The sequence below is a fragment of the Bubalus bubalis genome, chromosome 3 (genome assembly GCF_019923935.1).
Source record: "Bubalus bubalis isolate 160015118507 breed Murrah chromosome 3, NDDB_SH_1, whole genome shotgun sequence".
Lineage (NCBI taxonomy): Eukaryota > Metazoa > Chordata > Mammalia > Artiodactyla > Bovidae > Bubalus > Bubalus bubalis.
The window spans coordinates 72,930,389-72,948,037 of NC_059159.1; the positions used below are offsets into that span (position 1 = coordinate 72,930,389).

At 46.3% G+C, this 17,649-nt stretch overlaps 1 protein-coding gene across 3 annotated transcripts in view; it reads left to right on the forward strand.

The window, feature by feature from the left end:
* The window catches only part of ZNF395 (zinc finger protein 395), a 48,869-nt gene that overhangs the window by 17,176 nt on the left and 14,044 nt on the right, over positions 1-17,649 (forward strand). For all 3 annotated transcript variants that reach the window (XM_006058898.4, XM_044939715.2, XM_025281381.3), the window contains 2 exons: positions 12,627-12,873; positions 14,820-15,052. In XM_006058898.4, the coding sequence (XP_006058960.1) occupies positions 12,627-12,873; positions 14,820-15,052 (480 nt within the window). The remainder of the gene's footprint in view (positions 1-12,626; positions 12,874-14,819; positions 15,053-17,649) is intronic.

Genomic DNA, 17,649 nt, shown 5'->3' on the forward strand with positions numbered 1-17,649 from the left:
CTTGCCCTTGATTCTAACAGTTCTAATGAAGCAGATAGACGCGATCTGGGGGAAACAGACCGGGCCTTTCCTCTCAAAAGAGTCTAGTTGTCAGCATGGCCTTAAGTTCAGCCTCCCTGCCTGACCTGGGGTGGGATTCCATGTGGTCCCAGGGGCCAGCAGTGGCTTACCAGTGCTGGGCAGCCACTGTGGCGACCCACCACATGCCAGGGTCGTTCTTCTCTTTTCTCAGAGTGCTTGTGTATGGGCCCGTTGGTCCTTCCGTTTGGTCCACATTAACTTTGTTACTTTGGCTCAGTCACTAGTGAATGTGCTCTCATCCTCTGTCCATTTCAGGAAAAACATCCAAGAGTGGATGCCTGGATATCCTGAGCTCAGACAGGCATGCCCACTCATTTAGCCTGTTTCTCCATCTTTCTGCAGCCTTTGAACTCATCCTCAGGCCCACAGTTATTGGGACATGTGTGTGCGTGTGCTCAGTCATGTCCGACTCTTTGTCGCCCCATGGATGGTAGCCCAACAGACAGGCGGCTGTGTCCATGTGATTTCCCAGGCAAGAATACTGGAATGGGTTACCATTTCCTTCTCTAGGGGATCTTCCCGACCCTGGGATCAAATTGGCGGGTGGATTCTTTACCACTGAGCATCTCCCACATTGGCGGGTGGATTCTTTACCACTGAGCTACCTGGGAAGCTGAGAATTCCATAAATGGCCACTCCAGAGAAAGCCACTTCCTTGGTGGGTTGGGCCTGGGGCAAGCCCCCTCCCTCACTGTGCCCATTTTCACAATGTATTTATTTAAACCATCTTCTATACTGTATTCACTTAGGTTGACTTTCTGTTTTCTGGAGGAAATGTGTTTGTCTCCCTCACCCTCTGGTCACTCAGCAGATTTTTTTTTGTTCGACCCATAACATTTTATTTCGACTTAGCTGTGTCAAGCACTGAAAATATTAACATGCATAGTCATCTATGTTTATGAGCTTCATCCTAAAAACCATCTTTTTTAAAACTGGGCTTTGGTTTCAGATTGCTGAATTTTTTTTTTTTTTTTTTTTTTGCCTTTTCCTGAAAGAAGCAGATTCTGATCCATTCATCTAATTGCACAGATCAATGACTGTCACTCATGAGCATACGAAGTGCTTTAATAAACAAGAGCTGGGTGTGAGATGCAAGTGGAGCTCAGTGAGGCCTAAAGTTCTCTGAAAGAAGAGTCTGAAGCTGAGGCTCCTTTGTTATTCCGTTGAGTTCATGGGCAGGAACCTGGCACATGTGTTTAGCACCAGCAGATTATTTTAGCTCGCAGGCGTTGGGGTCCTGTGGTGCCCCTTTCCCTGGGTTTCCGGTGAGCTGGCGCTGCCCTGTGTGCTGGGTGGGTCTGCACGGGTGAATGCATGTCCAGATCCAGGCAGCTGGGATTTGGGACCAAGGTGTCAGATTTGGGAGGGTTGCTCACAGAGGCTGGTCACGCTGGTCACGCTCTGCCTCGGGGAGGCTTGGCAGCAGGCCTTGAACCACCCCGGGCAGGCCACCAAGATGGAGATTTTGGCCGGGGGCGGGGGAGGAGAGCAGACTTGGAACTGTGTGCTGAGAGCCAGGTGAGGGGCCAGTCACATGGGCCCTGCCTTGGGCTCAGGGCAGAGCCGGCCAGCTGGGTGTTGAGCTCAAAGCTGGGAGCCCTGGCGTTGGTTCCCCATGGCCAGCTGGCCTCTAAGTGGAATATGTTGAATTTCTCAGTTCCCCTGCTTGCTGAAATCAGTTGTGTTGTGATTTCAGTTAATTAGTAACTCACTCATGGTCAACTTTTTTTTTTAAGTATTTTATTATTTAAGTATTTTATTATTTTATAATAAATAATATTATATAATATTATAATATATAATTATATATTATATGTTATTTATAAATAATATATATAATACAAATATATAAAATATATAATATTATATTATTATATATTAATATTGGCTGTGTCTTGCAGCATGTGAGATCTTAGTTCTGCGACCAGGGATTGAACCCATGCCCTCTGCCGTGGAAGCGAGGAGTCTTAACCACTGGACCACAAGGGAAGTCCCCATGGCCAGCTTCTTGATTCCCTTTAGAGTTAGTAGCTGCATCACTGATTCTGGTTGAATACCCTTTCACAACCTCAGTTCCCAGGTGCCGGCTGGACTGCGGGCTACTAAGCTGTCCGAGTGGCGGCCATGTCTGTTAGCTGCCCAGTGCCAGTCTGGGGTCAGGCAGCAGAGGAGGGGACACATCTGTGGAGACCCTTCCGGACGCTGGGAAGTGGCCTCAGTTTTCACGGTGAGGCAGGAAACTGAGGCTCTGAGGTGGTGGCTTGTTGCCAGACGTCACACCGGTCAGGGTCACGGGCTTGCCTGGAGCGCTTTAAGCGGTGCCCTTGGCAGTGTGCCCAGACTCAGCTTCTCTGGTTCCATTTTGAGCAGCCGGTTTCAGTTACTCAGGTGTATCCAACCTTTTTTTTCCCTCGGCCACAGAGCTCCTGGGGGATGGGAAGCATTCACGCGGCTCTTGGGGAAAATGCTCCAGTCCCAGGAGCGAAGGGTTGTCTCCCAGGAGAAGGTGCCAAAGTGACAGTGTGGGGGAACTGCCCCCATCCTGAAACAGGAAACTTGTATTGGGAAGCGGGGAGTCAGAGTGGAGGCAAAATTTAGATGAAAAATTGATCCGTGGAAGGACCTCCTTGATGATCCAGTGGTTAAGACTCCGAGCTCCCGATACAGGGGGCCAGGGTGCGATCCCTCCCCCCAAAAACAGTTGATCCGTGGAAGCGGGGTATGGTCCTTCTGACCAGACACGTCTTTTCCCTTGGCCAGTCAGCCATTCTGGTCTTGAAACTAGTTCTGTTCGTTATCCAGCTCTTATTGCAAGCTCCTAAGTGTCATCGGCCACTAGAATGTTCTGTCATTCCAACAGCATGTGTTCCTTGTCTCATTACCTGTAATTTCCAAGACTGCGCTTTATTTTGTCCTGGCTTACGTTTGGCTCTGGTGGCTCCTGGGTGGGACTTGGATTCCGGAGGGGTATTGGGGCTCTTCCCTTCCCTGTTGCTCTTTTCTGCTTGCTGCTGCTGCTGCTGCTGCTGCTAAGTCACTTCAGTCGTGTCCGACTCTGTGCGACCCCATAGACGGCAGCCCACCAGTCTCCTCTGTCCCTGGGATTCTCCAGGCAAGAACACGGGAGTGGGTTGCCATTTCCTTCTCCAATGCATGAAAGTGAAAAGTGAAAGTGAAGTCGCTCAGTCATGTCTGACCCTCAGCGATCCCATGGACCGCAGCCTTCCAGGCTCCTCCGTCCATGGGATTTTCCAGGCAAGAGTACTGGAGTGGGGTGCCATTTCTGCTTGGCCCATTCTTATTTGCGTGTGGTGCTTTCTCATCCATAAATTTGGCTCCCCTCTCCTGGCCTGGCCCCCAGACCAGGTGGCTCCTTTCTTGGGTATCTGCAACCCTGTGTACTCTGATTGTCCACCCTGGGAGAGGGCTCCTGCCTTCTTATTACCTATTGATTCTGGCCAGGAAAGTCACCAGATGACTCTCACCTTCCCTACAACCCCCCTAGCACCACCTCCCCCCCCCCACCCCCGGTCTGTTTATTTAGGATTGCCAGGGTAGGCGATTATTCATTCAAATGACTGCTGAGTTCCACATGGTTTTTCTGCTTTAACCACTTCAGAGAAGAAATAGAGCCTGCATATCTCTGCCTTCAGAGAGGCAGGAACACAAGGGGCCCCTGTGTCTCGGGATCGGCATTTCAGGCATCACAGTCACACAGCTTCCCTTTCTGGGGTGTGCACCACTCAGGGACTTACCTAAGGGGCCCCATATTGTTAGGCATTTTGTTTTTGAATTTTTATTTATTTTTAAAAAATATTTATTTATTTGGCCGTGCTGGGTCTTAGTTGCGGCAGGTGGGATCTAGTTCTCTGATGACCAGTGATCCAACCAGTGATCCCCTGCATTTGGGAGCTTGGAGTCTGAGCCACTGGACCACCAGGACAGTCCCTGTGAGGCATTTTAAATTCTTTCCTCTGTGCTTTAGATTTGGGAAGGTGGTTCTTAAGATGTCAGTTTTCCCTTTTCATAACTGTAAGTGCCTCTGATAGACTTCCCTGGTGACTCCGTGGTAAAGAACTTGCCTACCAGTGCAGGAAATGCAGGAGATACTGGTTCAACCCCTGGGTCAGGAAGATCCCCTGGAGAAGGGTATGGCAACCCACTCCAGTATTCTTGCCTAGAGAATCCCATGGACAGAGGAGCCTGGTGGGCTGCAGTCCATGGGGTTGCAAAGACTCAGACACAGCTGAGCGACTGAGCATGCATACACACAAGCGCCTCTGATAGATCCCTTCTTCCCAGTGAAGCTCACACTTCCTTCCTCACAGCACTGTGAGGATCAGACAAGGCAACATGAAGGCCTCAGGGAACTCCAAAGCCCTTACATCTGAGCCCCTGTCCTGCTGCAGGGTCTCCACTTGCAGGGAAGAAAGAATGAGTCCAGGGATGAGAGAACGAGTCCAGGGATGAACTAGGAAAAGCTGCAGACAGCGCAGCTGACTAGGCCAGCAAAGCAGTGGCCTTCTGAAGGAGCCTCAGTTTTCTCAGCTATAAAATTGGGATTAAATTGTCCCTCCGTGTTTCCTTGAGTTGCTGGGAGGTCAGGGAAAACAGGAAGCCCCCAGATGTGTGTATCAAAGTACATGGAATCCCGAGTGCTATTCAGGCATTCATGGGTGGTTTGGGTTAATGTGCAGGAGGGAAGCTTTCTCTGCAAACCGCTGGAGGGAACTGTCAGTGCTCTGAGGCTGGTTCTCCCCGCCTCCTGCGTGCTGGCTCTGGGTAGAATGCCGAGTCAGCAGTCAGGCATCTCCCTGCCTCCTACGGGAACTCTCACATAGTTTTGGTACGGCCGAATCAGGTTTAACCACAGTGCAGGCACCCACATGTACACACGTGCATGCGTGCCCCGTGCAGGTAGGAAAACAGTGCTGGCCCAGCCCTCCACCTCGCCTGGCATGTTTGTAGGCGTGCTTTTACTTATCCCTGCTTCCTTAAACAGCATGCTCTACCTGTTTTCAAGAACACACTGCGTAAGTCCCCTACACACGAACCTTTGAGATGCGAACTTTCAAAGATGCGAGTGTGTATTCTCATGTTTCACCTCATAAATTAGTTCACGTGTCTGGCATACATTGTCATGTGCATGTGTCCTCTACAAGTGGTTGTAGTTTTGTGTACTTTACAGAGTGCAGTGTCTTTATTTGAACCCCAGGATGTCCAAAAGCAGGGCTTCCCAGGTGATGCTACCGGTAAAGAACCAGCCTGCCAATGCAAGAGACGTTAAGAGACTTGGGTTTGATCCCTGGGTCAGGAAGATGCCCTGGAGGAGGGCATGGCAACCCACTCCAGTATTCTTGCCTGGAGAATCCCGTGGACAGAGGAGCCTTCAGGCTACAGTCCATGGGGTTGCACAGAGTCTGACATGACTGCAGCGATGTAGCATGCACACATCCGAAAGCAGGTGTAAGAGCAGCGGTGATGTCCCTGGTACTGAAGTGCCAGCCGTTGTAGTGTACTAGTGACTTTGCAAGGTACTGTCAGATTACAAACAATTTTCTGTTTTTATGTGTGTTTGTTTTTTATGTGCTATTTGTGTGAAAAATATCATAAACCTATCACAGTACAGTACTATATAACTGATTGTGTCAGCAGGATACCTAGGCTAACTTTGTTAGACTTACGAACATGTTGGATTTACCAACACTCTTTCGGAACTTGTTTGTATACAGGGGACTTACTGTACTTTCTTAGAACCAAGTCTAAACGCTAAAATGCTACCCTTACTTTTGACAATCTGCCTATCATTTTAGGGTGAGTAGTAGGTCTTATTTCTTACATTATTTTTTTAACTGTATTTTATTTTTAAAATTTTTACTTATTTATCTTTGGCTGCACTGTCTCTTTGTTGCTACGTAAGGGCTTCTCATTGAGGTGGCTTCTCATCGTGGCGTACAGGCTGTCGACCACATGGGCTTTAGCAGTTGTGATGCATGGGCTTAGTTGCTCCATGGCGTGTGAAATCTTCCCAGACCAGGGATCGAACCCACATCTCCTGCGTTGGCAGGTGGATTCTTAACCACTGGAGCACCAGGGAAGTGCACAACATATTATTTTTTAATCTGGGGCTTTCCTTACCTATGGGAATAGCAACATCTGTTCAAAATCATGCATTTAATGGGATAAGCAGGGGCTTGCTGTCTTGGGGAGATGGAGTCCCTTGGAGCTTCAGGTCCCTGAGCCCTGTTTCATACAGAGTAGTGCATGCACGGCAGCCGTGAATAAGGGACACTGCTGGTTTTGTAAGCAGATGAGGAGGTAGGTGTGAAGGAAGAGGAAGTACAGTTGTTCCTGGGCTGAACTGTGAAAACCCTTTCCTTCCCTGTGGGCAGCACAAACAGAATGATCTCCTTTACTTGACTAGAACAGCTCTTGTGCAGTCACACCAACAAAAGTATTTGTGGATCGGGGTCATTTATTGTTTGCTGGAGAAAATTCAGTGTAACCAGATCAGGTGACCTGCTTCTGCAGCCTATATGCTGGAATATGAAAATAGCACCGCTATTTGGGGCCCTAATTTTCCCCTTCCATTTTGCTGTTACTTCTATTACTCAATGATGGGAAGGCTGGGCCCTCAGTTACAGGAGATCCTGTGGAGAAGATCCAGCCCTGAAGGGGAGATGGGCAGCCTTTAAGATCCTTGCCAGTCCTGATCACCTAATTTTAATTTTACTAGCAGTCTAAACTGTTACACATTGAGACAGTATAATCCGGTTTTTAAAAACCTTCAGATGAAGACAATGACTAAGATGACTTGAGAATCCAAATAGTCATTCTCTGAACAGCTGATTTAGAAATCTTGGCATTGAATCAGTTACTAATATACTCAATGCTATGATCTTAAGCTCATACCATGAAAAAACTAAAATGCACACTACACATTTAAAAAATGGTGTCATAGGGCCTGATGTGTAACTTGAGAGACCTAGATGCTTTAGCACAGGCCCTTGGCTACTCTTGGAGATTTTTCTGTCCAAAACCAGGCTGAGAAAAAGGTCCTCTGGGAAGAAATAATCAATATACGCTCAATGAAGTGAGGTGTTTTTTTTATTGTTGTTTTTTTTTTTTACTTTTCCTGGAGAAGGCACCCAGAAGAAAATAAAGCTTGAGAACCAGGTAGTATTTGGGCAGTGAGGACAAAGTATGACAACTTGCTTCTTTCTGCCAAACAAGGTTCAGATGGTGAGGACCACAGACATATTTGCATATAATCATCAGTATGCTGTGGACGCATGCGGCATCTCTCAACAGAGATCATCCCTGGTCAAGGATTGCTGAAAAATGAATTGTTTGGGACCAATGAATTGTCCTATTCTCCACTGAATTCCATTAGGCAATAAAAGATGTGGTGTGCTGCAGCATTTTTGACCTTTACGTGAGCTTAGAATGTCACATGGAAGGAAGACATTAAGTGAAAACTTTACAGGTTTAAAAGAACATAATAGCAACACTGATAAAAGATTAAGAACAATATGCAAAATATTAGCCAAAGATCTAAAAACTCAAATCGTTGCTCTTTTCAGTGGTTACTCAGGGGAGATCATAAAACAGAAAGCTGAGGTTTAGTGGGGAATCTCAGCAGAGGAGTAACGCCACTCACCTTGGTCCCCAAATTGTTCATTAGAGAAGCAGCAGTCTTCCACGCTTTGGCATATGGAAGTCTTACTCCAAGCCTCACCCTCTTTAATGACAAAAACAAACAGGAAAACAAAACAACCCCTCCCCCTAAAAAAAAACCCCTTTGGTTGTGTAATGAATCAGTTTGACTCTATGACCTATGTCCTGCATGTGCTACTCAGTGATGTCATAGCTTGTTGCCATGGGAGGCTAAAGAGAGCAATCATTGTGCATGAGGGCGTGCGCACACACACGTGGATGTGCTGAGATGAGGGGTTGTCTGGCAACAGTCACATGTCAAATGGCAATTTGCAGCTTAGAACCACAGAGAGGGTTTGTTTTCTTCTTCTGTCTGTTCCAGTTATTAAACTGATGGCAGATGTCCTCATTAAGAGCTGTTAGCACATCAGAAGATGTTTGCTGAGCTTGGAAAAGGGCTCACCCCTTTTGGACATGGACCAAAATACATCTCCGGTAGCCAACCGCACCCTGGGGGCGGGGGGACAGCAGAGGGGATGAGAAGCAAAGAGAAGCAGCTTCTCTTAAAACTCGACATCAGCCAGGAAGTCTTTTTTAGCATGAGTTTATGTTTTAGTCAAGGACTTCCCTAACTCGAGAATGTAGCATTGTAAAGTTGGATTTGCCTACTTGTTGAAACACTGTTATTGTTACCCTGAAATAGATGTTTCTTGATTTCTTTATGGTACCAGAACTCTGTGGCAAGTTAGGGACTGACTGGCTTACATGGAACATCTACAGCTCTGAAGAAAGAAACTAATAGGGAAGTGAGTAGAAAGTAGAGATCAGGGAAGGAAGATTTGAAGGAGGCAGTGGTTATATTGATAGAAACATACTGGGAGAGAGTTGGGACCCTAGATCTAAGGTATAAAGTGACAAGCAGTCCTGGAAAGCCCCTGGCAAATTCCATATTAACCTAGAACCTCTGCCTGTCTGCATGGCAGACCTTTGTACGTGTGTGCATGCTAAGTCACTTTGGTCATATCTGACCCTTGGACTGTAGCCCGCCAGGCTCCTCTGTCCATGGGATTCTCCAGGCAAGATTTCTTCAGAATGGGTTGCCACACCCTCCTTCAGGGGATCTTCCCGACCTTAGGGATCAGACATGCTTCTCTTACTCTCCTGTATTGGCAGACGGGTTCTTTACCACTAGCCCCTCCTGGGAAGACTGGCACACCTCTGTAGGTGTTGGAGTTCACTTCTGAATTCCTGAAGGAATTCAGGAATTGAGGGATGGTGTTATCTCCCAAGCTGTGTTCCTGATTCAGTGTTGGTCAACACACTTGGCCATCCCGCCCAGCCTACATTTAATCTAGAGTCATATTTTTTCACTTCCATACTATCAGTCCCTAGTGTAAATTTGGCAAAATTTTCCTTAACTTTTGGGATTGATTCCGTATCTCTCTGCACCCTCATGAGGGCAATATGTGTATAAAGTTCTTCCCAAACCACTAAATGATTAACAATGACCTGGACTGTTAAACAAGATCAGAGGAAAGCATTGACCTTTATTTTGTAGGTAGGAAGCTAAGGTGCAAGTGGAAAAGGGATTTTCAAGGAAAGAAAAAAGCACAGGAGATGGATGCAGAAACTTGCAGGATTGGGAGCTGGGTTTTATTTGGTTTTGCTTTATTTTTTTCCTATCGAGGTTCACTGACATAGGGAAAAAAATACCATGTAGGTCAGAAGCAACTTGAGTGTTTTCTTTTGAGACATCTCATACCTACTGGACTAATGGCAGTATCATGCCCTTTGACACCAACGAGGCAAGAGTTCAGTCCCTTGGGACTGCCTTTCATGGTTGTGTTGCCTTGGCAACCTAAGCTGGCAGTGGCTCAGTTTCCTCATCAGAAATAAAAGACCATATGTTTGTCTTAAGTTGTTCTGAGGATTAAATTAGATACAGTTTGTGAAAGCTCGTGCTATTGGGCATTTAATAAAGGCAGTTTCCCTTCCTTTTTTCTCTTCTGCTTTTAAAAATTAAGATTTGAGCGCACTATAAATAAAGCAAATCATAAAATGTATTTCAGGGTGGAATTCAGGCCAGGCAAAGGAGAAAGGCCAGAGAATGCATGTGGAAAGAAGCCGGAAGTGGGCATGTTCACCAGCTGTGCAAATCCAGCAGGCTTTGGAAGGTGCAGCTTCACAAACCAAATAAAAAGTGTTCTTTATGTTTAAAAAAAATAAAGACTTAGGAAAAAAAAAAAACATCATCAGAGACTGTGAGCCAAATATTTCAGGCTCCTTCTGAAGACTGGAAGCCCAGGAATTTTGGAAATACTACCCTTTCTTCATGTTCAGTGGTAGAAACCTCAAACTTCCTGCTGTGGAAAGTGGGGGTGGCCACTGTGTTTTGTGTGTGTGTTGTTTTTTTTTTTTTGGTCAAGAGCAGGGTTATTTCTTTCTCTGGATGGTTGCTGCCATCTGACGTCTCTAAGTGGCACTGTGGCTTTGCTTACAGCTCAGCGACATTAAACAGCGGGTTATGGGTATCCCTGGTGGCTCAGTGACAAAAAACCTGCCTACCAATGCAGGAGACTTGGGTTCCATCCCCGGGCCAGGAAGATCCCCGGAAAAGGGAATGGCAATCCACTGCAGTATTCTTGCCTAGGAAATCCCATGGGCAGAGGAGCCTGATGGACTATTGTCCGTGGGATCACACAGATTTGGATGCAACTGAGTGACTAACTCTGTGTGTGTGTGTGTGTGTGTGTGTGTGTGTGTGCGCGCGCGCGCACGTGCTCCTGTGCACATGTGTGTGTTTGTGTGTGCATGCGTGCACGTGTGCGCTCAGTCACTCCGTCATGTCCGACTCTGCAACCTATGGACTGTAACCTGCTAGGCTCCTTTGTCCATAGGATTCTTCAGGCAAGTATACTGGAGTGGGTTGCCATTCGCTTCTCCAGGGGGTCTTCCCAGTCCAGGGATCCAGCCTGTGACCCTTGCATTGGTACCACTAGCGCCACCTGGCAGGTGCTTAAAGTGAGAGTTAGAGGTTCTTGTTTCTGGCTTGATGCATGAGGATGACCGAGTGGACACTTTTTTTTTGATAGTGGTGAAGAATTTACTCCTTATGTTTTTCTTCCTTTTGATGACATGCATAGTAAAGCTTTCCAATAGAGTGTTACTAAAGATAAAGTCACTAGATACCTAGAGAGGAATTCTGGTAGGGTGGTCTGATTTTGACCTTTTTCTTACCTCTTCTTTGCTTTCTAGGGAATTCATGATGGAGATACCATACTCCCTGATTCTAGCCTGTGAAGCTCTGAGTAAAACATTTATAAAAATGTGCCAAACCCTTTTCCATATTTGCAACTGTATTATTAGCAGACAGGCTGTGGAGCATGGGTGGGATTTCCCAAGAGCAACTTTGTTGACTGTTTTAATTCTCAGAGGCCCTAGAAGATTGACTTCCTCTTTTCTGGAATGGTATGGGCTCCTGAAGGTCAAGGGCTTCCCCCTCAACCATCCCTGTCCTGGGGCTTATATAGTGCCAGGTGGTTAGAACCCACCTCTCAGGCAGTAGGATTTTGACCAAAGGAGCATCAGCAAGCATCTCGTCTTGTCACCTTTCTAGCCCTTCCGCCATAAAATGCAGAGGACAGGGCTCTGGTTTCTGGAGTATGATCCGTGGAGGGTGCGCTGACACCTCTGAGCAGGCAGAAATATGTCCGTTTTCGGAGCAGCTCCTGCCCATCATGGGGTGACTGCAGAGGCCTGGAGTGGTCTTCCAAGGGTCCATGCAGGCCTATGGTCCTGCATTTCTGTCAGCCCTGAATTCACAAGGGGGCAATGTACAGGCAATTGGGAGGCAGTGAGAAGATCTGGGTTTGGAGTCAGGACACCAGATCCCATTTATCTGACACCAACAACCTTTATCGCCACGAATAAGTCTCTTAAGCTCCCAGGGTTAGTTTCCTTAAGTGTAAAACAAGGAGAGTTACCGTGGCTCATTTCTGTGGCTGTCTGCAGCTTTGAAGCCAGCTCAGTGTGGGATTCTGTGAGTATCTCACAGACACCCTCTTGTTCTAACTTAGTTGTTGTTCAGTCGCTAAGTCATGTCTGACTCTGTGACTCCATGGGCTATAGCCTGCCAGGCTCCTCTGTCCATGGGGATTCTCCAGGCAAGAATACTGGAGTGGGTTGCCATTTCCTTCTCCAGGAATCTTTCCAGATCAGGGATCAAACCCGTGTCTCCTGCATTGGCAGATGGATTTTTTTACCACTAGCCACCCGGGGAGACCCCTGCTCTGACTTCGCACTATCTTAATAGGATCCTGACCTGGAAAGTGACCCTTGGTGTGTATGCTGAGGTGCTGCTAAGATGCTCGCTGTGGGCAGAGAAGTCTCGGTAACACAACCCAAGGGTACAGCCATTAGGCATAATGGCTTTGTTAAAGGGATTTGTTAAATTAGCAGTGATGCAGCAGCCTAAGAAAACACAGCCATGTCTCCCAAAAGAGTTTTTGTAGAATAACATTTAATGATACAGTACAGCTGACACAGGATAAGTGAAAATTACCCGTTTACCAATCCATGATCCTGTTTTTTGTAGAAATGCAAGTATGTAAACACTTGTGTAGAAGAAAGCCTGGAACTCTGTCCAGGAAACATGGGCGTTTCTCTGGGAAGTCTCTTCTTGAGTGATTTGTTTTTCTGCTTATCAGGATGTTTTCAATGTCCTACTCGAAACAGGTGTTTAGCTTTTGTAGAAAGAAAACCGTTGTAAAAATTACTTTAAAATGTCTCATCGTTTTTCATGAACACTCATGGGCTCCGGCTGTGTGGGGGGCATCTTCCTGCTTCCCCAGATACTGGATAAAGGACCTGTGTCTCCTTTGTCTCCCCAGGAAAGGCAACAGCATGGCCAGCGTCCTGTCCCGGCGCCTTGGCAAGCGGTCCCTTCTGGGAGCCCGGGTGTTGGGACCACCTGGGGCTGCCCCACCCTCGGAGCCTCAGGCAGAGCTGCTGGAGGGAGCGGCTCCCCAGCCCTTTGTTGCCTCCAAGGATGCGTCCTGCCAGGAGCAGCCTAAGGAAGTCCTCAAGGCTCCTGGCACCTCAGGCCTCCAGCTGGTGGCCTTTCACCCCGGGCAGAAGGTAGGTTGATCCCCAAATAGACAAGTGTCTGTTGTCCCCATGCTGGGGTTCAGCAGCCCAGTGGTGTCCCAAATGACAGGCCAGAAACTCTCTGGGCACTGACTTGAGTGCAGACTTTTTCCCTGCAGCCATATGAGCCCCTTGGACAGCAGGCTTCCGAAGAGAATGAGCCATTGTTAGCAGATCCAGGGCTCCTTCATGACAGTGCTGGGCTCAAGCCTGCTCAGAACCTCAGTGCAAAGCATGGCCAGAGCTCAGTTTCTCTTAATCTGCCCCGGTTTACAACTTTACAAAAACAAGGGAAAGGAGCTCAGATTTATGAGAGAGAGAAGATTGCATCCCTCAGTCATGTATGTATTTGCAAGTTGGACCATAAAGAAGGCTGAGCGCCGAAGAATTGATGCCTTTGAATTGTGGTGCTGGAGAAGACTCTTGAGAGTCCCTTGGACAGTAAGGAGATTGAACCAGTCAATTCTAAAGGAATTCAACCTTTCATACTCATTGAAAGGACTGATGCTGAAGCTGAATTTCTAATACTTTGGCCGTCTGATGCGAAGAGCCAACTCACTGGAAAAGACCCTGATGCTGGGAAAGACTGAGTGTAGGAGGAGAAGGGGACAACAGGGGATAAGATGGCTGGATGGCATCACCAACTCAATGGACATGAGTTTGAGCAAACTCCGGGAGATGGTGAAGGACAGGGAAGTCCATGGGGTTGCGAAGAGTTGGACACAACTTGGCGACTGAACAACAATGAAGATTGCACCACTGAATTACCTTGAGACGTTTCAAGACGAAGGTGTCTGTTTAGTTGGAATGCCATTTGGATTCTCTTTTCCAGTGTCTGCTCCTCTGTGTTATCACTAGATCCCTTTGGCCTCTTGTTATCACTAGACCCGTTTGGCCTCATGTTATCGCTAGATCCAGATGAGTGGGCTTCTCTTTCATTGCCTTCCCAAGAGCTAAATAATAATAGAGGCTCTACCTTCTGCCTCTCTTTCAAGACCTGTGTGGTCCAGACCTCTTTTCCCACAAGGTGAGGAACTACCAACTGCTAGGCACCTCTGAAAGCAGTAAGTCTGCATTTTCATCACTACCATCTTGCTCCCAGGTAGACTCAGGATTTTTTGAAGGGAAAAATGCAGAGTGTGAGCAATTCAAGGCAATAGTTGAGAACCAGCCGATATGTAGAACTTTAGAGGCAAGTTAGGTTAAGAACTTAAGAGGATGGATATAGATTCCAAATTCATTTGATTTGAAAATTTAATCCATTTACATTTATTTTTAAATTTTTTTTAATGATTATTAATACTTTATTTTATTTATTTTTTATTTTTTGGAGTTTTTATTCTTTTTATTCTTTTTTTTTAACTTTACAATATTGTATTGGTTTTGCCATATATCAACATGAATCCGCCAAATTCATTTACATTTAAAGTAATTAGTGATAGGTAAGGACTTGGTATTGCTATCCTGTTAATTTTTTTCCTGTTTTATAATTCCCTTGTTCCTTTCTTCTTCTCTTGCTGTCTTCGTGAGGTTTTTTTTTTTTTTTGGTAGTCCTGTGCTTTGATTTCTTTATCTTTTGTGTGTCTACTAATTTCTTTGTGGTTACCATGAAGCTTACAGAAAACGTAAGTCTATTTTAAGATGATAGCAACTTCAGGTGTATATAGACTCCATGTTTAAAAAAAGAAGTCTCAGAAATTGATACGTTTGCTGTCTCCATCTAAAGAATTTATAAAGATTTGTTTCAGTGAGAACTGATCCACTTTGGCCGGTCTGGATGTTCAGGTTGGAAGCAGGTACCTGGGAGCATCCGCATGAACTAAGGACGAGTCAGAGAATGCAGTTTGTGGCAGATAGCTCCTGGGTCCCAGAACCTAGAGCACATGGAGTGAGAACTCCCAAGCGCTGACCACTGGTTGCTGTCTTTCTCTCTCCAGGTTTGTGTGTGGTACGGGGGTCAAGAGTCTACAGGACTGGTGGAGCGGCATAGTTGGGCAGAGGATAAGGTGACTGTCTGGCTGTTGGACCAGAAGTTACAGATCTGCTGCAGAGCGGAGGAGGTGTGGCTGGCCGAGCCGCCGGGCCGCATCCCCCAGGTGCCACCTCCAGAGCAGGGAACCCAGGCGCCAGCCTACAGGCCTGTGTCCAGGAACATTGATGTCCCAAAGAGGTTTGTGTGGGAGAACCGTGGCTCTGAAAGATATGTGGGTGTTGACGTAGGGGCTTTGGGATGCCTGGGGTTGGGAAAGGAATGTAGAACTCCAGATGTCTGTCTACTGGTGAAGATACCAGCCGGATGAGATACAGTGAGAGGGCATCCTCTTGAAAAAAAACCTAGACGGGCATCTTTTCTTCCCCATAACTCTGTTACTGTTGTTTTAGTCGCACAGTCCTTGTCTGACTATTTTGCGATTCCATGGACTGTAGCCCACCAGGCTCCTCTGTCTATGGGATTCTCTGGGCAAGAATACTGGAGTGGGTTGCCATTTCCCTTCAGATCTTCCCAACCCAGGGACTGAACCTGAGTCTCCTGCATTAGCAGGTAGATTCTTTACCGCTGAGCCACCAGGGAAGCCCTGGTAACTCTGTTAAGAGTGATATATATAACTTCATCTGGCCGAGGGCTATTTTTTCCCCTTTCCTGCTTAAACTGAAATTAGTTTTTAGTTTTTCATGATGAGAGAGAAAAAAGTGGCTCAGATCAGGAGGCAGCAAACGTGTCCAGAGTGGGCCAGATAGTAAATATTCTGTGGGCTTTGTGGACACAAGGTCTGTGTCACAGCTGCTCTGCTTGGCTGTGACCTTGAGAAATCAGCTGCAGACAGAACTTAAACAGGCAGGCATGTTGGGCTCCAATTAAAACTTAACTTATGGACACTCAAATTTCAGTTTCATGTAATTTCCATGTGTCATATGTCAAGAAATAATATCCTTCTTTTGATTTGTAAAACCACCTAAAAACTGTTGAGCCAGGGACTTCCCTGGTGGTTCGGTGGTTCAGAATCCACCTGACAATGCAAGGGACACAGGTTCGATGCCTGGTCTGGGAGGATGCCACAGCTAAGCCTGGGAACTACAGCTACTGAGCCCGAGTGCCCTGGAGCCCTCACTCTGCAACCAGAGAAGTCACCGCAGTGAGAAGCCTGCGCCCGACAAACTAGAGAGTAGCCCCTAGCTTGCTGTAACTAGAGAAAGACCACACACAGCGAGGAAGATCCAGCAAGGCCAAAAACAAACAAATAAGTAAACTTTTAAAAAGTTATGCCATTCTTAACTTTCAAACCAGGCAAAAACAGACAGTAGACTCAGTCAGGAGATTACAGAGCCCCAGCTAGATATTTAAAACCATTGATTTTGAATGAAAAATGTATACTCTGCTTTAGAAGTTTTAAAAAATTATTTTAATTTTTTTTTTTTTTTTGGTCCCACTGCACAGTATGTGGGATCTTAGTTCCCCAATCAGGGATTGAACCTTTGCCCCCTGCCCTGGAAGCGTGGAGTCTTAACCACTGGACTGTTAGGAAAGTCCCTATTTTAGAACTTTATGACATGAATTTTTCCTCTGAGAATACAAACTATACTGTGTTAGTTGCTCTGTCATGTCCAACTCTGGTCCCCTTGGACCCACCAGGCTCCTCTGTCCATGGAGATTCTCCAGGCCAGAATACTGGAGTGGGTAGCCGTTCCCTTCTCCAGCAAATCTTTCCAACCCAGGGATTGAACCTGGGTGTCCTACACTGCAGACAGATTCTTTACCGTCTGAGCCACCAGGGAAGTTCTATGTTATATACTCTATGCACGTTGATCTTTTCAGATTAAAAAAGAAAATCTGCTAGTGAGATTCTTCTATGCTGTGCTCTGCTTAGTCACTCAGTTGTGTCTGATTCTGCAACTCCGTGGACTGTAGCCCATCAAGCTCCTCTGTCCATGGGATTCTCCAGGCAAGATGACTGGAGTGGGTTGCCATGCCCTCCTCCAGGGGATCTTCCCAACCTAGGGATCGAACCCAGGTCTCCCGTATTACAGGTGGATTCTTTACCGTCTGAGCTACCAGGGAAGCCCTAGAGTTCTGAAGTGGGTAGAGAATCCCTTCTCCAGGGGATCTTCCTGACCCAGGAATCAGACTGGGGTTTCCTGCATTGCAGGCGGATTCTTTACCAGCTGAGCTACTAGGGAAGCCCCGAGATTCTTCTATACAGGATGTGTAAGCAGCTGAACTCCCCGCCCCGCAATCTGTGTGTGTCTGTACATGTTACTGTTATTGACGGTATGTTCTGTGTCTTGAGACCAGACCAGAGCAATAAGTAACATTTGTGATTGTGAATTCAACGGAACACTGGCAAAGAATTTGTCTATAGAATAGATCTATAGAAATAAAAATACAGATAATTATTCAAAAAGGGGGCTGCTGACATGTCTAATACATTACTAGTCTCGGTTTAGCTGCTTCGTGTTGTATAATTTAGTGGATCTGAATTGTGACGAATAAATTGTATAATGCAGTCCTTTGAAATAGAGGTGCCACCTGGAAATTTATTTCAGACTGACTTTTCATACTTTAACATTACCTTGTTGATGGCTTTCATTTTATTTTCGAATAGTGTAACTTTATATGGATTAAGAAAATTATGTGTAAAATTTCATACATCTCTGCTGGATAAAGCATTGAGGTTTGTGGGGAGATTTATTTTAGTATTTCTGAAGTTTTTTTGCTCATTGGCTTATGTGCCAGATTCTGTTGACATTCAGAAGCTATCATATTATCTC